Genomic DNA, 24255 nt, shown 5'->3' on the forward strand with positions numbered 1-24255 from the left:
AAATATTATCACAGTGGCTAGCATATACTGTTTAACAAATGATGCCTGTTTCCCATCCATGTATGTCGGAAGTATGTTGTGAAATATATTTGTATGAAATAAATTTGAATTTTAAAATGTGTGAAAAATATTTAAATTTCAAAATTAGGTTTCCTTTTGTTATTTTAATTGCAGGAAAACAGAGTAACTAAAGATTTAAACTAACCAATATCATCAATTGACCTATTAAAACTACAGATGTTTATTATTTTTCACTAAAAATTTCATAGGATCACTAAACTAAAAGTTTTTGCTATCAAAATTGTGGATAGATTTTATATTTGGGACTTTCATTGAGATTGCTTAACACACAAGTATGCCTTTCAAAATGTGTAGACATTTATTTCCTCTTTTGATAATTAACTTCTATACTCTCTAACCAATATAAATAATTTTATCATTCAGAATTTCCTCTTTTTACATTTTAATTTAATGATTCATAAACAGTTTTCTACTCACAATATGTTTTATTATGTCAAAAAATCAGTAATCTGATTATCAACATGTAAGCAAAAATTACTGTTTTCAGTGAGACACTCAAAACACTGAAGAAGCAAGCATTTAGGCAACTACCATGTGATCTCAACTGTCCTTGCAAACTAAGGACATAAAAGACACAACCCATAGAACCACAGATAAAATAATAAGTGAAAAAGATATAAAATAATATATATTGAATTCAAGTATGTAACATACTATATTTTTGTGTGGTAAGAGGTTGGTAAATTTTCTTGGAGAATATGAAAACTGCAGCATATTCTTAAGGGAAAGAATTAGAAATTGGAAGAGAGAAACATACAGATAGGAAAACAAAACAAAAATAACTTCAGAAAACAAAACAACAACAACTAAAACTTAATCCGTAGATTAAGCCAAGTTCTTTGATTGTGTTTGTTTGAAAGGGACACAGGTTCAATTCCTGGTCCAACTGAGCTCAGGGGGCCACAACTACTGAGCCTGTGTGCTACAACTACTGAAGCCTGAGTACCTAGAGCCTGTGCTCTGCAACAAGAGAAGCCACCGCAATGAGAAACTTGAGTGCCATAAGCAAGAGTAGCCCCTATTCTCCATAACTAGAGAAAGCTAGTGTGCAGCAATGAAGACACAGCATGGTAAAGTTATTAATTAATAGTAAACATTTAAAATATAGATGGAAAGAAATGTTTCTCTTGATGTCAGAGACCCATAGGGGTAACTCAGAGGTTTTTAAAGTACTAAAAAGATGATTTTGAGTTACCTGTGTTAAACTGGGTATATATATGCAGTTTCAATTTCAACTTAAAACACTGGAAGATATGGATAAATTATAATGGATTCTTTATCTTTATTATTGATTTGAAAAAAATTCCACACAGAAGAGTTCATTTTATTATTTTCTGAAAACATTTTTTTCAGTCAAAATGACTTCCAAAGAGATAATAATATATGAGGAGAAAGTATGCTTGGAAATAAAGAATGCATATATATATATATATATATATATATATATATATATATAAAACAAATGTGTATATTTAATAATAATTTGCAAAAGCTTCAGTTTGACAAAAGATCTCTTATCAATTTGAGTTTAAATGAAGACAATGTCATAAATGATTAATCTAATCAGAATGTCACTCTGTCAATCAACTATAAAACTGACATCTTGATAAATTAATAAAAATGTTTCTAAAATTATCTACTGAACAAATTTGCACATTAAATAAATGTGTTGATAGCTGGACATATGCCCTTCTAAGAGCACCAAAGTAACAATTATGAAAGCTACTAAAATTTGGATTAAAATAATCCTACCTGCAGGCCTTGTCCATCCACAGTAACGGAGTTGGCTCTTTGCATTTTGTTCTTGTCGGTCACTTTGTTTGATTGCTGGGAACCACCCTTTTCCCTTTTCACTGTTGCCTGTCTTTCCTGTTAAGAAAAAAAATCTTTTATCAAAATATTGAAAATGTTTAATTGCTTTACCACAAAGGTAACATAGAGAAGAATTTCATGGCTACTAAGTTGGACCCAGCTTCCTAATTTGGGGTTTCTAGTGAGTAATATGAAACTAGATGCTTTCTACTGGCTCAAAATATATGACAGATGCACGACCAAAATATCAGTTAAAGAAAGGTTATGAAAGAAAATCAAAACAGATTATCCTAGGTGCTCAATTATGACTCTGTTAAAAGTTCTTAAGGACTACTAAAGCTAATAATTTTCATAAACAATGGTACAGATAATACTACAGGACTGTAAAGAAATTTGTACTGAGAACTAAATTTACTGCTGATGAATACATGCAATATTGAAAAGGAATACATGATATACCCTTAAACTACTATTGATCAAGAGTGGCATAAAACTTAAAACACACATTCCTTCCCACCTAACACTTATATTCACCATAACAGAAAACATTTTCATAGTTGTCTTCTTCCTGTTTCTATTTCTTCTCCTCTCACTCTTTTCAACCCAACCTAATAAACTTTTATCACCATTAATGCACCAAATCACCTTTTATTCAAATCACCAATGACCTGTTCATTTGCTGCACTTGTTGATCAGTCTTCAACTTCTCAATTTTTAAGCATCATTTGACAGAGTTGACCTTTTCCCTCTAGAAAATTTGCTTCAACTGGGTTCCAGAACACTTTTCTTAGCTCTCCTCTTACTTTACTAACTTCTCCCTAAGTCTTTTCTGTTATTCCTCCTCCAGCCTTGTAACCTCAACATTTAACCCTTGACCTTTCCCTTGGGCCTCTCATCTTCACTGTCTACACACACTCCCTAGGTAACTTCATTTACACCCAAGGCTTTCAACTTCAATTTGATCGTGAAGACTAAGTTTATATTCCCTGTTGAGAAAAGGAATATTCTTTCCATATCAGTAAACAAGAATATCACAGAGATCAGCAATTTCATCCCTCTAAATGTGGATTTCTGACCCCTAAGGGCGACCAGGAAGAATAATACTACCTTGCTGCAGTCACTCCCTATGGTTAGCACTGAGGAACTCAGGGTGTAAAAAAATGCAAGATACTGGTCCTAGATAGCTGAGATGCATATGAAAGGAATGATTTCAGTGTCCAGATTCTTGCATCTTCCCATACAGAAAAAGCTCCAAATTTCTTAACTTGAGATATCTAGTTTTAATTTACAAAAAAGTTTTTGATGTTCATACTACCTGCCTTTTGTTGCAAATTTCTATACATCCTGACTCCTGCCCCCACATCCTCAGAACAGTTCTCTCAGGGTTACTTGAAATGTTGTCTCCCAGGCTTGAAGTCCTAAAAATTCCCACCAAATAAAACATAACCCTGAGCTTTTAGGTTGTAACTATTTTTTATGTCAACACTGTTCAGATTTCCCCCTCGAAGCTTAATTCCTATAAAAAAAAATGCCCTTTCTCTCTGTCCACATAAGTATCTAGAATGCATATGAATCCTGAAACAATCAAAACTAACCAAAATAAAAAGTTTCTCCCTATCCACCTTAAAAATAAATCCCAAACTGGATGATTATTCATCACATCTATCATTACATGTTTTAAGCCCCCATTATCTTATTTGCCTTAATTATTGTGGCCATCACCTTAATGAGTCAATCACTTTCCATTTTGTCTCCCTCCAGTTGATTCTCTATGTAACAGACACACTCATCCCTTGCTACTGCACTCCAGCTACATCAACCCCATCTTTGTTTCTTTTTTCTTTCCATCTTTGTTTCTTGATCACAATAATTGTGCTTTTAATACAGGGCTCTTACAACCATTCTGCACTTTGCTGGACAGCTCTTCTTGTTCCTGGTCAAACATTAGACTCTGTTCCTTTGTATGTTTGTGTGTATGCATATATTTTTTTTATAATTTAAAATGTTATCTATTTAACACTGGTCTTCCTACACTTTCATCAAAGCTCCATAGAGAAATTACTTTGCTTAACTGTTTCACATTAAATCCTAGATCAGTGCCTGATAAAATCACTATAAATGAATGCAGAAATAAATCAATCTTAACATTCAAAAAATCAAGTAATTTAAAGTGCCTGAAATATTGTGTTGAGAACAACTCCTAAGGCATGTCTAACCTTGATGTGAAAAACTGTCCTTATCAATTAGCAATGTCTCCCATGTGTGCTTAAAGGTCTGAGTACCATGTATTCTCTATTACATATTCAGATACATATATACATTTCTGTTCCTATATTTGCATGTATTTTGTCAATTACTTCTCCATTACTGTCATTTAGGAAAATATTTTTAAGTGGAATTAAAAGTAAAACTCTTTTTTTATATATTAAGGCCAAATGGAACAGAAAACTTCTTGGACCAAAATAGATGCTAATCAGCATAGCCCTTTTATAGTCCTTGCAATTTCATGGTGCACTGAATATATTTTTGTGTGGATAAAAATGGCTTGTGCAATAGGATTCCTGAAATTCAAATTCTTTGGAAACTGATATATTTTCATATAAGCAGAATTTCTGGCAAAAAAATTGATATTTTAAGGAACAGATCATTCTTTCTAAGCTTGCAAATTACATTTTGTCCACAGATAGTTAAGGGTGTAATGAAGAAATGAGTGAATTATAGGATGAGATTTGGAGTCAGAAACCCCAAGGGGAATCCATCTCTGCTACTTAAATACTATGTAGCCTTAAAGAATTGACTCTTACTCAAAATGGAGTTAGCAATACCTATTTCTCGAAATTGTGTATGGCTTAAAAGAAAATGTATAAAGTTCTAATATTGTGACTATATTAGTGCATGTGCTAAATAAATGAAAGTTATTGTGAATAATGTAAAATAGGTATGGTTCTTCCATTCGGTTGCTCTTTAATATCACCATTATGTAAAATGTTTGTTATATTTTCAAATACATATATATGAAAAAGTTAACTAATTTACAATAAGCATATTTTTAAATGAGTAAAGCTTAGCAACCTACATTTGAAAATCCATAGCATGTTGCGCTGAGTTCAAGCATGTGATACTTGGTGCATGTGGGGAAATTTTTTTCTGAGTTCTAACATGCAGGTAAGTAAAAATGTGGTAAGTGTTTTATAAAAATCTACACTGTGAAAGTTATCATTTATATGTCATATATTCTGCCTTATAATCCAACATTGTTATTTAGCATTAAATTCCCAAATGTTTCAGTTATAAGATCTAAATAAAATTTAAGTTGATTAGTAACAATGGAACTCAGTACTTGTGCCCAGACTATTTATACATATAATTCTGGGCATTTAAAACATGTGCGTGTATGTCTGTAAAGAATTACTAAATTATCAATTAATAATATTTTATTCTTAGCCCATAGAGGTGGGCTTCCCTGGTGGCTTAGCGGTAAAGAATCCACCTGGCAATGCTGGATACATTCAATCCCCGGGTTGGGAAGATCCCCTAGAAGAGGAAATGGCAACCCATTCCAGTATTCTTGCCTGGGAAATCCCATGGAGAGAGAAGCCTAGTTAGCTACAGTCCATGGGGTCCCAAAAGAATTGTACATGACTTAGCAACAAAACAATTAAGAAGTGTATAGCTGGGGAAAATCCTGTGTGGTTGAGAATCTCTAGCTGGCAGAAAACACTTGTTAAAGTGATTTCATGTCTTTCTAGGGTGATCATCCCTTTGAGAAAACTGTGGACTAGCCAAAACTAATGCTTTCTATTGTCCAATAAAAATACAATTTTTAAAACCCTAAATTGACTTTTTAACTGTTAAAATTTTATTTTTAAAGTCTAGAATCATAAGAGGTATATAACAGATTAATGAAAACACTTCAGTCGACTCATCAGCAGGTGAATTTTACTATATGATCTAGATAATAAAACATATTTATTCAAATACACACACACACACACACACACACACCCCACCAAGAATAAAGTGGTTTCTTTGTTTGATGGAAATATGCTTAGTGGTTGGAATTTCTAGAATTAATCAGACTGACCATTTAAAAACAGGAAAGACTCATAACCATTTAATATTTTTCTATGGTTTTCTATGTATTATTCTCATTTGTTTCATGTTTATTTCCAAATTGTATGGCCGTCTCTCTGAGCTAGTCACTATATTTTACTTAAGCAGAATAGGATAACAGGAGGGTAGTTGAATACTTTTCCCTATTTCCAATAAGAAAATCTTTACTACTTTTTGATCCTATATGAGGCACAGGAAGCGTCAAGCAATTACATCTTTGAAAAATCTGATGTCCACAAAAATGTCACTGGCCCACGTTGGGGGTTGATTCTCCCTGACTGGCCAAGTTCTATTATAGTATCTAAGAATGTTACTTCCAATGCTGAAGTTATAGAAAAATTTCAGGAAGAGCTTGCCAGCATTATTTTGCATCTTTATTCAGGAAAAAATTGCTCTGTGATAATACAGGGCAGTACTTATCACTTCACCTTCAGTTCTTTTTTTTGGGGGGGGCTCTAAATCACAAACTAAATTACTTTGTTATAATTAAGGTAAATTTTGTTCTGCCAGATAAATTACTCTAGATATAAAGAGTTGGAAAATTATGGCTTCAATCAATAAGAATTATTCAAACACTGAAAAGAGCTGCTTTAACCAAAAAAATGAAAGAACATAGAAGATATAACTACAAAATATAAAATACAGTTATCAATATTTCAGCATTTTCAAATATCAACCATTTGTGTTTGCTATGAAGACATTTAAAACATAGAATTCAGTGTCTTGTGATCCTTAGACTCCACTAGTAGCACAACAGATCTTAACTGGGCAATATGTTCTATCAGAATTCAAAAATAATCACCATCATCATAAACAGAGAAGAAAAGATGAAAAGACAATCCACAGAAAACAGAAGGACGCGGTAAATGAAATAAAAAGACGTCATTTTAAATATGTGCTCTAAAAAAATGTCTTTTTCTATCTCATGCTGGTTCTCAGAAGTAGAGTATTTGTAAGTTGCTGAAAAGTGCTTTCACAAAGGAGATGTTTACCACAATACTTAAGCCTGCTGTTATCGATCACTCACAAACAACAAGCAGCAAGTGATGATTACCTCAAGCACAGGATTTTCTTCTTTTTGTCCAATCTCAGCATGAAAGACAGGCAGCGGCAAAGCGCCTTGATTGGTACAAAACCCACAAAGGGTGGGGGTGAGTTTTCCTTGCCCGCCGACAGTATCCTTTACTGGATAAACCTGCTTTCTCTGCTACTGCATCACTTACCCAAGTGGTGACTTAGCCCATTCTGCCACTGAAGCTAGTCCCTAAGCACTTCCCTGAAACTCTAGAATTTTAACCCGAGGAACACAATGTAAAAGATCTCCCTGAAGCAGGAGTGTTACCATGTTCATCAGGGTTTAGGCAAGTTACAAACTCCAAGAAACCAACTTAATGACAGTTGCAAAGCTGCACCTTTAATTATCATAACCTTATTACAAGATTTAAACATGTTCCTGCTGAGAAACATTAAATCATTTCAATCATGGTGAAGGCTCAAAATCTACTAGAAATCCTTAGAAGTTGCAGTGAAACACGGTTGAGTAGCAAACTAGTCTTGATTTTTTAGAAAGATTTTATATAGTTTTAAGCATAGCTATGACAAATGATATAAAGATTTCCATTTCTTTTTAATTAGTTAAATAAGTACTTATTCAAAAAGCAAAAAATATTTTGTACAAAGGCAAAAATATTGACTTGAAGGCTGTATTTGAGCTTTGTCTCTGTAAAGACTTGGGCAAGTAAGTTATTTACCTTTCTAAGCCATCCCTTAATTCATCTATAAAATGGGAAGTTTCATGTAATGATAAATTGAGAAAAAGCAAATAAAGTACTAGCATAAATTAGGCACTCAGTAAATGACAGTGATTTTTAAAATAGTGAAAAAAAAAGCTTTTCATCATTAACTCAGGTAGGCTGTTTAGTAAAGATGGGTATTTTGAAGAAGTGCTTTATTTACTTTACAGTATTTTATTTGTTTTTCCAGGATGTCACCATAACTTGGTATGATAATCTGAGTCGTTTGTAGGAAGACAGAGCAAAGCAAACGAGACAGAATCAATCCTAGTCCTAACATACCTGCAGGTGCTACTCACCAACTCAGCCTGAAGGTAAAATTTATACCTTGCTCCACAGCCCTGGTTTTCATATATCACACATGACATGCGTATTCTCATCTAGCATAATTTCATACTGAATGTTAAGTATGAAAGATTAGAAGATTTCTGTCCAAGAAATTCTGATTGGAAGAAATGAAATTTAGTGAAAGTTCATGCCAAAATCATTTGGGCTGTTTACTAGTTATGGCTGGGCCACTAGAAAATTAGGTCCAGGTGTATAGACCTCAACACCACTCACTCTCCATTCCCTTGATAAACCGTAATAATTGATGGCTGTGGAAAACTGAAGATTAAAAACCTATCAGTAGCTATCTTGTATTTTCATAGTCATTATGTCTTTCTATCAGCTGAGTTAAAAGCTTAACCTAGGAATTTCTATGTAGCTCCCTATCTGTTTATGCAAGTTCTAAGTAGAATTTATCTTATAATTGGAACTGTGTAATTTAATTATCACTCAAACCAATGAGTTTTGAATTTAAATAAGTTGTTACCATGAAAAATTACTTACATCCTTTGGAAAGGCACATAAAACAAGATGTGTGTGTGTGTGTGTGTGTGTGTGTGTGTGTGTGTGTGTGTGTGTAGGAGAACAGGCAAGTTGGCCTGGACACAATGTCTATAAAAGATTTGAGAATTAGAAATAAAAAGAGGTTTTTTTTACACTGAAATTGATTTGTAGATGTTTGTGAGTTTTTCTTATACTTTTAAACAATTGAAAATATTTCCTTAATAAACAAATTCTTTTCACAAAATAAGGTATGCTTTTGTTATACTTTGAAACAATTGATAATTGAAACTTATCGTGGGCAATAAGGCTATGATGTATGCAAGAAAGGGTATATGCCACTTCTAAATTATAGATGTATCCACACAGAAGACCTCTTGCTCCCACATGAAAAGTTTAGCCAATAAATATGCATTTACATATATGCACGCACAAAACCAATATAGCTTTCTATATATATATATATGTATATGTATACACACACACACACACACACATACATATATACAGTATAGGAAGACTTTAAAACTTCATAGCAGAAAACATTGATAAATAAAAAAATCATGTTTTGAAAACAGCGATCTTGGTCTATTAATTTTATTTATAGTGTACAAATTACATAACTAAATATGGGAGAGCTTTTGAGATTAACAAGTCTAAAGAAAAAATTTTAAAATTCTTGGTTAATTATCTGATGAGCTATGATGGGGCAAAAATAAACTCAGTTATCTTAACCATAACGTTAATTCTCTGACACTAAAAAAAATAGCCTAAATAATAAACTTTACTAATACCTATGTTACCTGAGTGTATAATTTAACATGTCTACTTTAGAATAATTATAATAATAATGGTATCAGCTGACTTAAAGAATACCAAAATAGTTTAATATCTCTCAGAGTAGAAACATTATATATCAATCATAGATACTAGTATATTTTAAGTATGTCTGTACTTATAAAATGAAATTTAAAAAAATGTAATGAGGCAGTCTATACTGACTAGAGAATATTTTAGAGGAGAAGAGAGAGAGGGCATTACATTTTTGAGCAATTATGTCATCTTCTAAGTGGTGTTGGAGAAGACTGTTGAGAGTCCCTTGGACTGCAAGGAGATCCAACCAGTCCATCCTAAAGGAGTTCAGTCCTGAGTATTCATTAGAAGGACTGATGTTGAAGCTGAAACTCCAATACTCTGGCCACCTGATGCGAAGAGCTGAGTCATTGGAAAAGACCCTGATGCTGGGAAAGATTGAGGGCTGGAGGAGAAGGGGATGACAGAGGATGAGATGGTTGGATGGTACCACCAACTCAATGGACATGAGTTTGGGTAAACTTTGGGAGTTGGTGATGGACAGGGAGGCCTGGCGTGCTGCAGTCCATGGGGTCACAAAGAGTTGGACACGACTAAGCGACTGAACTGAACTGTACTGAAAATAAATCATACTCATATAGTATTTAGATATCATGAGTAATATATTCTAAGCAAGCAGATTCAAATTATAATTTTAAGTGAAAAAATACCACCTGAGCATATGCTTTAGAGATAATAGCAACTGAATGCGGTATCGTCACAGAAAAATGTGGAGGCCTTACTTCATTAATTTGAAGGTAAAGTTAACACTTTACTGAAAATAAATGCTGCAGCAATGCCTACATTTATTTTTAAAACCAAAGTCATTTATTTAGTGATATATTGTATTCCTATGACATCCTATGCAATGTTATATGCTAAGTGATTAATGTAGATGTACTCTTTTAAAAGTAATAGGCACTTCAATGTGAACAAGAGTTTCTCAATTTACTATCATTGCAAGCTACATTTTAAGGGCTTACACTAGTGAACTGTTTGGGTTTTCTGCAGTCTAAATGTGACAAATAGGAATAACACTATTCTAACACACTGGTCAAAACTCTGCAAAGTCACCGTTATCTTATCCTGTTTATTCTGTGCCACATAACTTCTTGTTTCCCTAATGCCTGTCATGAAGGTAGATTGTAAAAGCTTCAAGTCTATCCCTACATGAAAATATTAATGCAAAGATCCCAATTCCAAATATAAGAATATGAGACAAAATAAAACATACAAATTAACATTAGTATGTCACTCTCACAGCCCAAAATGGTCTTTATAACAATACAGGATGGATAATAATCTATCATTGTAAGTGTGAAAACCTTTTTTGCTTACGCACCTCAGGGACTGAAACTCCTGAAGTGGGCAGAGTCTGCTGAAAAAGAGAAGTTCATATTAAAGCTGAAAAAAAAGTCATACTGAAAACAAATGCCAATGAAAATTATTATATCACTACACATCTGTGAAATAATTGAGTACATTACAAATGCATTTCTTTGTCATAATTTTTCTTCTTACTTTCTTTAATAAACAAAGATCTCTTCATGAAATAAAGATCATTCTAAAGCAGAAGAGATCATGTTATAGAGTTACTTATTCAAAACACAATTTCATATACTTAAAGTAGACTAATATTTGGTCAATTTCAAAGACCTCTCTATAATAACAGTGATATATTACACTCATATTTTGGCATGAGACCTCACCTCCAAGTTCCATTGTCATTCATAAATCATTCTTACTAACTTTTTAACTTGCCCATTTACCCAGCCCATTATTTCACTTTCCAGTCCAACTCTCAATCCTATCTCAAAAACACTCATTATCTTTTTGATGTAGATACAGCTTATGGAGCTGAATTAATTTGTGATATTCTGGAAATAAAAAGTATATATTCCATTAATAGCAGTAAGAATTTAAAATATAATAAGTAGAAAAATTTTACTTGAGAATAATTATTAAAAGATTAAGTTAAATACACTGAAACCAGTCTTTGTGACAGTATATCTTCAATTATCCACTACCCTTCCTTTTCTGAGTCACATGGGGAAAGTTGGGGTTTTTTTTGTTTGTTTGTTTTGTTTTGTTTTGTTTTGTTTTTTCTGGCAAGAAACAGAGATTCATTTACCAAATTCCAAAAGGCTGTTGCCTATGGGACTTTATACGATAAAACAGAAATCTGGAAGAATAGGTGATAAATTACACTCATCATACTAGATAAATATTTTCTTTGGTTTGGGCAGGTACAGTAGGAAAGGTTGATAGGAAGCTAGTTCTTAGACACTGTGTGTCTCTAGAAAGAAGAGAACACTCAGAATATTTGAGTTTCCTCTCCTGCACCAAGCCGTGTGAGAACTCCCAAAATGAGAATGAAAGAGCTGAGAGTTCAGATATTAGTTTACTCCCTTACCCAGTAGAACACCAGAAAGGAAGCAAAACCCAGAAGAATAAATACCTGCATGGAGGTTAGTGGCTACTTGTACAGAGATGGGCTAGAAGGATCCAATACATCCAAGAGCAGAATAAAACAAGTGTAGGACAGCCCTAGAGGAAATTAGTGTTTAGGAATAAAACTCTTTTTGCCTTTTTATACTGTGAAGGAGGAGAGTGAAAAAAGCTGGCATAAATTCAACATTAAAAAAAATAAGATCATGGGGAATCATTTCATGGCAAATAGAAAGGGAAAGGGTGGAAGCAGTGACAGATTTTCTCTTCTTGGGCTCCAAAATCACTGTGGACACTGACTGCATCCATGAAATTAGAAGATGCTTGCTTCTTGGAAGGAAGGCTATGACAAACCTACACAGCATATTAAAAAGCAAAGACCACTTTGCCAACAAACATCCATATAGTCAAAGCTATGGTCTTTCCAGTAGTATGTATGGAGGTAAGAGTCAGACTATAAAGAAGGCTGAGCACCAAAGAATGGATGTTTTCATATTGTGGTGTTGGAGAAGACCCTTAAGAGTCCCTTGGATAGCCAGGAGATTGAACCAGTCAATCGTAAGGGAAATCAACCCTGAATATTCATTGGAAAGACTGATGCTGAAGCGGAAGCTCCAATAATTTGGCCGCCTGATATGGAGAGCCGACTCACTGCAAAAGACCCTGATTCTGGGAAAGATTGAAGGCAAAAGGAGACAAGGGCAGCAGAGGATGAGATGATTGGATAGCATCACCAATTCAATGGACATGAACTTGGGACAACTGCGGGAAGGACAGGGAGGGCTGGTGTGCTGCAGTCCTTGGAGTTGTAAACAGTTGGACATGGCTTAGTGACTGAACAACAATAACAACAACAATACAACACTAGAATAAATTTCCAGAGTATAAGTATAAAATACTGTAGCAACAGATTTTCATCAAAAAAAGTTATGGAGTCTGGGAAGATGAACTTGGGACAACTATCCCATTAACAAGAGAAGCCTCTGGGGGCAACTGCTGCTGTTTCTCAGATGGATTGACAACAGGTTTGATAGAACTTTCATTGAAAGCTTCTGGCATTGGTAATATGCTTGACTTCTGAGTTCAAGTCAGTCAGTATAACACCCAGGGCAATTGGAGGGAGGGAAATTGTGTGTGTTAGCTTCTGTTTGGGCCAGCTCAGAGCATTCTGTCAGCCTTCCACCTTTCTTATGTCTTGGTTGAAATTTAGATCTAAATAAACATTTAAAGACACAGATGTAGCTCTTCTATCTTTATTACAATATACAAATGTATGATCGCCTTAAATCCAGATTAAGTGGCTTATCCTATTCTATGGCATTGACCTGAGAGAGTCTCCAGGGACTCTCAAGAAATCTAATAAAGATGCTCAATCAGCAGTCACTACACATGGACATCAACAGATGGTCAACACCAAAATCAGATTGATTATATTCTTTGCAGCCAAGATGGACAAGCTCTGTACAGTCAGCAAAAACTAGACTAGGGGATGACTGTGGCTCAGATCATGAACTCCTTATTGCAAAATTCAGACTTAAACTGAAGAAGTTAGGGAAAACCACTTGGCCATTCAGTTATGACATAAATAAAATCCCTTACTATTAAACAGTGGAAGTGACAAATAGATTCAAGGGATTAGATGTGATAGACAGAGTGCCTGAAGAAGTATGGATGGAGGTTTGTAACACTGCAAAGGAGGTGGTAATCAAAACCATCCCCAAGAAAAATAAATGAAAAAGGCAAAATGTTGTCTGAGGAGGCCTTGCAAATAGCTGAAAAAAGAAGAGAAGTGAAAGGCAAATGAGAAAGGAAAGATACACCCATCTAAATGCCGAGTTCCAAAGAATAGCAAGGAGAGATAAGAAAGTGTTCCTAAGTGAACAATGCAAAGAAATACAGGAAAACAATAGAATGGGAAAGACTAGAGATCTCTTCAAGAAAATTAGAGATACCAAGGGAATATTTCATGCAAAGATGGGCACAATAAAGGACAGAAACAGTATGGGCCTAACAGAAGTAGAAGAGATTAAGAAGAGGTGGCAAGAATACACAGAAGAACTGTACAAAAAAGATCTTAATGACACATAACAACGATGGTGTGATCACTCACCTAGAGCCAGAAATCCTACAGTATGAAGTCAAATGGGCCTTAGGAAGCATCACTATGAACAAAGCTAGTGGAGGTGATGGAATTCCAGCTGAACTATTTCAAATCCTAAAAGATGATGCTGTTAAAGTGCAACACTCAGTATGCCAGCAAGTATGGAAAACTCAGCAGTGGCCACAGGATTAGAAAAGATGTTTTCATCCCAATCCCAAAGAAGGGAAATACCAAGGAATATTCAAACTACTGCACAACTGCACTCATTTCACGTGCTAGCAAAGTAATGTTCACAATCCTTAAGCTAGGCTTTAACAGTATGTGAACTGAGAACTTCCAGATGTACAATGTGGATTTAGAAAAGGCAGAGGAACCAGAAATCAAATTGCCAACATCCACTGGATCATAAAAATGGCTAGAGAATTCCAGAAAAATATCTTCTTCTGCTTCATTGACCACACTAAAGCCTTTGACTGTGTAGACCTCAAGAAACTGGAAAATTCTTCAAGAGATGAGAATACCAGAACATCATACCTGCCTCCTGAGAAACCTCTATGCAGGTCAAAATCAAGAGTTAGAACCAGACATGGAACAACAGACTGGTTCCAAACTGGGAAAGGAGTACATTAAGGCTGTGTATTGTCACCCTGCTTATTTAACATATATGCAGAATACATCATGTGAAACTCCAGGAAGGATGAAGCACAAGCTGGAAACAAGAGCAGGGAGAATATCAATAAATTCAAATATGTAGACGACACCACCCTTACAGCAGAAAGCAAAGAGGAATTAAAGAGTTTCTTAATGAAGGCGAAATATGTGAGTGAAAAAAGCTGGCTTAAAATTCAACATTCAAAAAACAAAGATCATGGCATCTGGTCCCATCACTTCATGGCAAATAGATGGGGAGACATGGAAACAGTGACAGACTTTTAATGTCTTGGGTTCCAGAATCGTGGTGGATGGAGACTGCAGCCATGAAATTAAAATTGCTTGCTCCTTGGAAGAAAAGCAATGACAAACATAGGCAGGGTATTAAAAAAGCTAAGACATTACTTTGCCTACAAGGGTCCATATAGTCAAAGCTACGTTTTTTTCAGTAATCATGTGTTGATGTGAGAGCTGGACAGTAAAAAAGACTGAGCACTGAAGGACTGATGCCTTCAAACTGGTGCTGGAGAAGACTCTTGAGAGTCCTTTGGAAAGCAAGGAGATCAAACTAGTCAATCCCAAATGAAATCAACCCTGAATATTCATTGGAAGGACTGATGCTGAAGCTGAAGCTCCAATACTTTGGCCACCTGATGCGAAGAACTGACTCAATGGAAAATACCCTGATGCTAGGAAAGCCTGAAGACAGGAGGAGGAGACGAGAGAGGATGAGATGGTTGGATGGCTTCACCAACTCCAAGGATATGACTTTGAGCGAACTCCGGGAGATGGTGAAGGACAGGGAAGCCTGGCATGCTGCAGTCCATGGGGCCACAAAGAGTCAGACATGACTGAGAGATTGAACAACAAGGGCATGAATCTCATATGCCTTCTATCTTGTGAAGTGTCTGTGCTCGCTCTGCATGTGCGATGGAGAGCCAAGTGAAAAAACTATATATAGTTATCAAATGGTTCAGAATAACAGCCAAGTGCAATGCAAGAACTTCAAACAGCTCCTGTCCACCCTAGCACTAGCAACACTGAGATAAAATAATCTATGAAAGTCATTCTTAGATAATTATTGGCATAGAAATATAGAAAAAATTATTATTGATTTTATGGACTAGCTAACATTTTCATAATAATATTATAAAATGTTGTTCTTATCTTAGAACTTGCCTGTTGAAATATTTAGGTGTATGGTGTCATGTTAGTTGCAATTTACTTTCAAAAGGTCCAACTTAACAAATTATATATTAGTGTGTGTATTTTTATAAAATATATACACATGTATACATATAGCCATATATACATATATAAGAATGATTGAAAATTCAATCATTTTATATACATATATATATGTATATATCATTATCATAAGAATGACATAATTCATACAAGCTTGGGGATATACCAGATTCATATGTATTGTGTTTGAGAATACTTGTAATGAAATTTGCAGAAAAAAATGATCTCTCTTTTTACCTTCTTACTACATCCTCTAATTCCTAAAAGATTGCAAAAATCTATAGTGAAATAAAATATATGTATGTATATACATATATATATATACAGTCTCAATGAAAACATGGCAATTCTAAAAGTTTGGGTGGAGACAGCATGATGTGCATGGGAGGCAGTAATGAGCACTATTTTCATGGAGACTCAAGAGTTCTCTTTTCAAAGTTAAAAAAACATAGGTATGCATCCAGGTTGCTGGGAGAAAGAAGTAAAGAGACACCAGAGGGATCATTTGAAAATAAAAAATAAAAGGAGGTTCTTCAAAAAGTTTATAAACTTAAAAGCTTTTGCACAACAAAGGAAACTATCAGCAAAGTGAAAAGACAGCCTTCAGATTGGGAGAAAATAATAGCAAACAAAGCAACGCACAAAGAATTAATCTCAAAAATATACAAGCAACTCCTGCAGCTGAATTCCAGAAAAATAAACGACCCAATCAAAAAATGGGCCAAAGAACTAAACAGACATTTCTCCAAAGAAGACATACAGATGGTTAACAAACACATGAAAAGATGCTCAACATCACTCATTATCAGAGAAATGCAAATCAAAACCACAATGAGGTACCATTTCACGCCAGTCACAATGACTGCTATCCAAAAGACTATAAGCAATAAATGCTGGGGAGGGTGTAGAGAAAAGGGAATCCTCTTACACTGTTGGTGGGAATGCAAACTAGTACAGCCACTATGGAGAACAGTGTGGAGATTCCTCAAAAAACTGGAAATAGAACTGCCATATGACCCAGCAATTCCACTGCTGGGCATACACACTGAGGAAACCAGAATTGAAAGAGATGCGTGTACCCCAATGTTCATCGCAGCACTGTTTATAATAGCCAGGACACGGAAGCAACCTAGATGTCCATCAACAGACGAATGGATAAGAAAGCTGTGGTACATATACACAATGGAATATTACTCAGCTATTAAAAAGAATACATTTGAATCAGTTCTAATGAGGTGGATGAAACTGGAGCCTATAATACAAAGTGAAGTAAGTCAGAAAGAAAAACACCAATACAGTATACTAATGCATATATGTGGAATTTAGAAAGGTGGCAACAATAACCCTATATACGAGACAGAAAATGAGACACAAATGTATAGAACAGTCTTTTGGACTCTGTGGGAGAAGGTGAGGGTGGGATGATCTGAGAGAATAGCACTGAAACATGTATATTATCATATGTGAAACAGATCACCAGTCCAGGTTCGATGCATGAGACAGGTGCTCAGGGTTGGTGCACTGGGATGACCCAGAGGGATGGGATGGGGAGGGAGGTGGGAGGAGGGTTCAGGATGGGGAACACATGTAAACCCATGGCTGATTCATATCAGTGTATGGCAAAAACCACTACAATACTGTAAAGTAATTAGCCTCCAACTAAGTTAAATAAATTAAAAAAATTTAAAAAAATTTATTTCAGATGAGGCAGAAGCTTATATAAAATCTATTAGTCATTTCCAAATCTATTCATTTTGAAAGGGAAAAGAAAGAAAGTGAAAGTCGCTCAGTTGTGTCCGACTCTTTGCGACCTCAAGGGCTATACAGTCGATGGAATTATCCAAGCCAGAATACTGGAGTGGGTAGCCCGTGTCTTCTCCAGGGGATCTTCCCCACCCATGGATCCAACCCAGGTCTCCCACATTGCATGCAGATTCTTTACCAACTAAACCACCAGGGAAGCCTAAGAATACTGGAGTAGGTAGCCTATCCCTTCTCTAGAGGATCTTCTAGACCCAGGAACTGAACCGGGGTCTCCTGCATTGCAGGCAGATTCTTTACCAGATCGCTTTTGGCGAGGGGAGGAGGGGGGCACGGCGCCGGCTTCCCTGATGGCTCAGCTGGTAAAGAATCCACCTACCATGCGGAAGACCTGGTTTGGAACCCCAGGTTGAGAAAAACCCCTGGAGAAGGGAACCGCTACCCACTGCAGTATTCTGGCCTGGAGAATTCTCTAACCACGATTCATTTTGAGGGAGTGTCAAGTGGTGAAAAAAGAGCTCTGAGATTGTACTCATAGGGGTTTGGAATGCAAAAGTCTATGGGGACCAAGAAAATAATACAAATGGGCCCAATGCCACAAAAGGCAAAGACCGTGCCAAGCTGGATAATAAAAATCCCATTTTAAGGTATCCCCCATGAAGGCACTATGGGATGAAATTGAAGCCTGGTTGCCATTTTGCTACCATTTTCATAGAGAATCTGTTATTTACAGATACTCATGTTTGTAAGCTTCATCTTTCTAAGAGTAGGGGGGATGTGGGTTATCTACAGAGAGCAAGTAAAGTTAGCAGAGAGGTAGTAGAGAGGAAGAAAGTAAGGAAATAGTAAAAATTTTTTCACTATTTCCCAGAAAATGGGAAAGCAGCTGATGAATAACAGGATCAAGAGAAATTAAGAGCTCAGTGGGAGCTAGAAGTAATAAACATGTAAGAGAGAAAGCAACCAGCTCTGAGAATTTCATCATCAATGCTCAGCCATCTGATAGCAATACTAGAAATTCACTCCAAGAATAAAGGTGATGGAAACAACATATACATGAGTTAATTTTCAATCAAGATATGTAGGCAAAGAGTATACATTTAATTAACTTGCTTATCAGTAGCCTAATCCTGGAGTTACAATAAGAAAACATGGCATCTGGGAAAAATAAAAAGAAGCAACTTGACAGAAAACAAATTCAGAACTTGCATACTTCTATTTTTCATTTCTGTATATAATTTTTAAATATTTAGGGTGAGCAGAGTAAATGTTTCAGTTTTTTGAAAATTATCATGAGTGTGTAACTCTAAATGTAATGTATTTTTAATAAGAATTAATACAAGAGCTGTGTATTGTTTTATTTAAGCAAATGTGAGGTGTGACTACAGAGGAATGTGATTGATTTTATTTAATCAGTGCCATTTTAATATTAAACAGAATACAAAGAACAGATAATTAGTTTAAAAGATACATTTGCCTTCAGGGCACTTATTAAGTTTAACTTAATATTAAGAATTTTTAACAATCCTATTATTCTTAAGTATTGAGATATTTCTTGTCTTCATATTTTCTAACATGTAATCATTTTAAATTGACAATTTAATTCAAAGTGTCATAAGACAAAGAAAAAAATCTTTGGTGGAGAGATTAGAAGTTTGACTAGGTTTAAAATATAATCATAGTATAGTACTAACATTAAAAGGGTTATAGTTATTTCAAGAGAATGCCAAATTAACAGAATTATATTACTAAATGTATTTACTTATTACAAATGTATAATTAGTTATAAATAATTATTAATTATGTTAACACCTTATACCCATATAAGAATATTCATATATTTTTGAAAATGCTTATGGTATCATTTAGTCCTCCCAGTAAAACAAGATATCCTACTTTCCAGATTGGAAAACAGAATCACAAAGTTTAGATGACTAGCCAAGAAATGAAGTTAGTGACAGAATTCAAACCTATTGCTTCCCTGTGCAGGCGTCATTTATTAAAACAAAAGCAGACTTAATAAGAACTTTTTTTCAAAGCTTTTGTTTTATAGCCATATCTCTATTTTTTAAGTGATTTGGAAACAAAATTAGTTTAAATGTTGACGAACACAGCCAAACAGTTAGAAACCACAATGTTTTCCTTTTCTGACTGAGAGAACAGGCTTGGATATCAGTACGGATTATTTTAATACAAAAACTTCCAGTGCCATGATAAACCTAAAGTGGCCAAATAAAACTAGTTTAAAAAGCTCGTTTCCCTTATATATAATGGATATTTCTGGCATTAAAAAAGGAAGCCAGTTTTGAGCAAAGAAAAACAGTCTTTGTATAATGATGCACTGCTTATTCCTAAGAGGGTAAATTATTCCTTCTTCACATGTGATAAAAAAAATATATATATATATATGTATATATGTATGTAGAGAGAGAGAGGCCATCTCTAGGTATAGAAACTAAATATGTTTCTAGGAATTTTATGTTTTACATTGAAGTGTCATAATTTATTTAACCTTTTATGATTTTGTACATTCTTAAGTATGTACACTCACAAATCTGAACACAATACAAATTTTTAAAGGAAATGGATCAAAAATGATTTTTATACTTCTGTTGTTTATTAACATCTTTAACCAAAGGTTATTTCAATGTATGGCAAGTGTATCAGTTAGAAGAAACATGAATTGTTTCTCTCTTCCCCTGGCCCTTGACATATCTGATCAATATGTGAGAAGGAGGGATGGATTCAGAGTTTGGGATTAGCAGGTGCAAACTATTATATATAGAACAGATAAACAATAAGATCCTCTTGTATCCTATAATTAATGATAATGGAAAAGTATATGAAAAAGAATATGTATATTCAATCATATATAATGAACATATATATGATTGAATATATATATTCATTACAAATAATGAATATGTATATACATGATTGAATATATAAAACAGAATCACCTTGTTGTATACCACAAACTGAAATACCATTGTAAATTGACTATACTTCAATAAAAAAGAATTTTTTAGAAAATACACTTACTGTACTGTAATCTTATCCAGTGTTCTTAGCCTAACCACTTCTCACTGTAGGAAAATTCTGAAGCTTGCACCAAGATAAATTTAAAGATAAACATATTTTTAACTGAGATGATTTCCCTCCTCTTATAGTCACTCACAAAGATGTTCTATTCTTCCTTTTGTTGATGTTATTGTTTCTGTGTATTTGCAGAGTTTTGTTCAGGATATACTGAAGATAAGGGCTCCCTCCTAAACAGCTCCCTCAATATCCGTGTCTGTGTCCAGAAAGAAAGCACACTGAACCACCTGGGAATGCATACACCTGGTAAAATGGACAACTGGAAACATAAGTGGTGCCAAATGTTTTCAATATAAATATTAAAAATATGTTTAATGGTGATATCAAAATCATTTCAAACATCACTATCTATATATAAAAACAATCAACAAGAATAATGTTATCGTCTGGCCTCCCTGATTACCTAATGAAATAAAGCCATTAGAAATATTATCCTATTTGGTTAGGTCTCATCAAATTATCAGAAGCCAGTACAGTGAAGGAAGTGTTTTTCAGTTTCTTTCTGGCTGTGAATCACAATAAATATAACTTCACAAAGACTACTTACACTGCTTGCCTACTCTCTGATCTATTATTCTCTTTTCATTTCTATTCCCCTCTACTTTACTTCAGTATTTTTCTTCAGCATTTTTCTCCTCCTTCCTTTTGAAGGGCTAGATGCCCCAAATTTATTCCACATCTCACCAATTTTGCAGGATGGTAGCATAAACATAAAAGATGAGTTTACAACATGAGATTCAGGGTAAGGCAGGTATTGCTTCTAACACTTGCATGTTGTGTGAACTTAGTATACTCCTTCTTCTCTCTAAGCTTCACTTTCCTCAGATGTAGAGGGAATATCATCATTATATCTACCTTCAGAATTAAAAGGATGTCTAGCAAATAAGTTCCCAATTAATGTTAACTGTTTTATGAACCATAGAACCCAAATGTTTCCACTGCCTACTTAGGGCTCAGCAAGAAAGGACTGTCTGTATTTTCCTCATCAGAAAACAATTTCATTGCTAATAAGGAGATGGGACCAGGCAGATTTTTCTTTTAATGAAAATATCTATATGAGGATTATTAGAAGAGAAAAAGAAAGAAAGGGGGTGGGGGGTGAGTAGAAGTGATCAAAGCCAGAAAGCAATGAACAAAAAGGAGAGGGTGAGCGAAGAGGCTTAGAAGACAAGAGGGTTGGAAGAAGCTAGCCTCCTCAATCTTGCAGACTGTCTCTTCCAAAATCTGAGCAAAGGAAACAATGAAATTCAGTAAAGAAAGGATGAGAACCAATATTTAGACCATGTCCTTAGACTTTTGCTTGAAATATTACAAAATTCTAAATATCAGATTTAAACATTGCCAAAATGCATTCCAAAATGAAACATACATGACTATTGGTTATTTTTCAGATTATTCTTTACAACTCTTACTTTATAAATACATAATTAAAAGTTACCTATTTATGGGTATGTATACATAATTCTTCTTTGAAAGTGGGGGACAAGAGTCTGAATGAAATATGCTGGTTTGAAATAATAAAGCACCCTAATAAAATAGATTAATATCTACTGAATTTACATCCATAAAAGGAGTAATTCTTCCTGCTATGCCTATTTTTTTCTCTCAACAAATACATGAACCTATTCTACAAATGTACTATTCATTGTATCTTTAGTGACTCACTTTCTAAAATACAGAAAAATCTCTCAAGGTAATGAAATAATATTGATAATAATATTTAGAATTAAAGCATTAGGCTGCTAAGCTTTCCTTTTCATCAATCTTGGAAAAGACCTTGAATTAATAAACAAATAAGTTATAATGAAATTTTCCTTCATCCTTTGCCCCTCTAAATATCCACTGATCTCACACCAAAGCATTTTCTAACCAGGTTAAAGTCCAATTCTGTATTCACATTTGGCTTAGATTCAGTTGAGCTAGAATTTTACACTGACTGCCAGTCAACCTTATCATGAACTTTCATTATATGCATGTAATTAATTGGGTCCAATGAACAATATCAGTACTGAGTTATAGACTCTTTTCCCCCGACCATATAATTAGAATATAATTACCCACAGGATATCAGAATGATGCAAAACCTTTCCTCTAAATGCGCCCTCGTTAGGAAACAAGTCTCAATGTACATTTATTCAATCAGTGTGAATTAATTAAAATGTTACTGAAATAAAAGAGGGCAGCGATAAAAAGTATCTGATATCTATTAAGAGACTATCACTTGAGCTCTGCATGCAGCTTATATTTAATCCCATTTAGCTCATGTAGGAACTTTGCCATGATGTTACATACATCCAGCATGTTAGGAAATCTGAGTAAATGAGTCAGTGTGTGCCACTATTTCTGAAAAGAGCATAATACAAAATGCATATACACATCTTAAAGAATCTGGATAAAATGCCAGAGGTCCCATTATTCCCTGATGAATCCATAAATTTGTTATAATCACATGGAACATATTGGGCGGGAAAAAGTTATTTTTAACTTGAAGTATTCAGGCAATTAGGTGTTCATCTCATACCTTTTTATTTAAGTCTCATCTATTTATTCTAATCTGGCTTAGGAGATAATGGTTGATAAAGCACTATTTTCTTTTAATAGAGCAGATATCCTCAATTACTCATGCTAGATCAAGCTACTTCAATTGTATATTTCCTTTAAGCAGAAGATTCCTGCGTACCTAAGGATATATTCCTTGTAAGAGTACATATAATATCACACCACATATTCTGATTATACAAAATATGGAAAAAATGGTAAATGCATAAAGAAGCCACAGGACATAAGATGCATATCCCACAAGAAGCTGCTGATTCACATAAAATCATTCTTCCTAAAAGCTATGTATCTTAGTTTAATACCTGGCATAATGTCATATACAATAAAATTTTACTGAATAAATTAAAAGATAAGTAACCATCACACAAAGGAATACTCAGCATTATTCGAGAGCAATATCATAAACAGCAGCAAAAAATTTTAAAGCTATGTAGCATCTCTGTATATTTAAGATAAACAGAAAATTTTAAATCTTCTATACTACATAATTCCTCAGACACTTTAGCTTTAGAAGTAGGTTTAATAAAACTATTCTGGTAATCAAAATTTGGTATTTATACTTACAAATAAATATACAGAGGAAATTTGTAATGGAAATTCTGAATGAGCTCTAAGATAAACTATGCCATCTACAAATTGCTCTTTTTCATACATGCTTTAGAAGCAAACTCCAACCAATCTGTCAATATTGATAATTATAGCTTACTTTTTATAAGAAATTTTAACTTCATAAATTATATATTTGTAAATGTTCTGAATGCATATTTACAAAATGATATAATGCTTCATTCAGATATTAGATTGGTCTCAGGAAAACCCAAAACTGAAAGAAATAATGGACTCATTCTTGCTAAACAAGGAGATTATCGCATACTAATTTGCTTTATTTTGAACATAAAAGTTTTTTTA

At 34.3% G+C, this 24255-nt stretch overlaps 1 protein-coding gene across 12 annotated transcripts in view; it reads right to left on the reverse strand.

Moving 5' to 3' along the window:
• Positions 1–24255, reverse strand: part of DGKB (diacylglycerol kinase beta) — a 1170055-nt gene that overhangs the window by 611111 nt on the left and 534689 nt on the right. For 5 of the 12 annotated variants that reach the window (XM_081537636.1, XM_081537635.1, XM_081537633.1 and 2 more), the window contains one exon: positions 1834–1950. In XM_081537636.1, coding sequence (XP_081393762.1) covers positions 1834–1950 — 117 coding nt within the window. Of the gene's footprint in view, positions 1–1833; positions 1951–10821; positions 10858–24255 lie in introns of all 12 variants that reach the window. The other 7 variants (XM_081537632.1, XM_081537631.1, XM_081537637.1 and 4 more) reach the window with 2 other exon arrangements.

This window comes from Giraffa tippelskirchi, chromosome 10 (assembly GCF_054371585.1).
Source record: "Giraffa tippelskirchi isolate mGirTip1 chromosome 10, T2T-mGirTip1v1.2.pri, whole genome shotgun sequence".
In the NCBI taxonomy this organism is placed as follows: domain Eukaryota; kingdom Metazoa; phylum Chordata; class Mammalia; order Artiodactyla; family Giraffidae; genus Giraffa; species Giraffa tippelskirchi.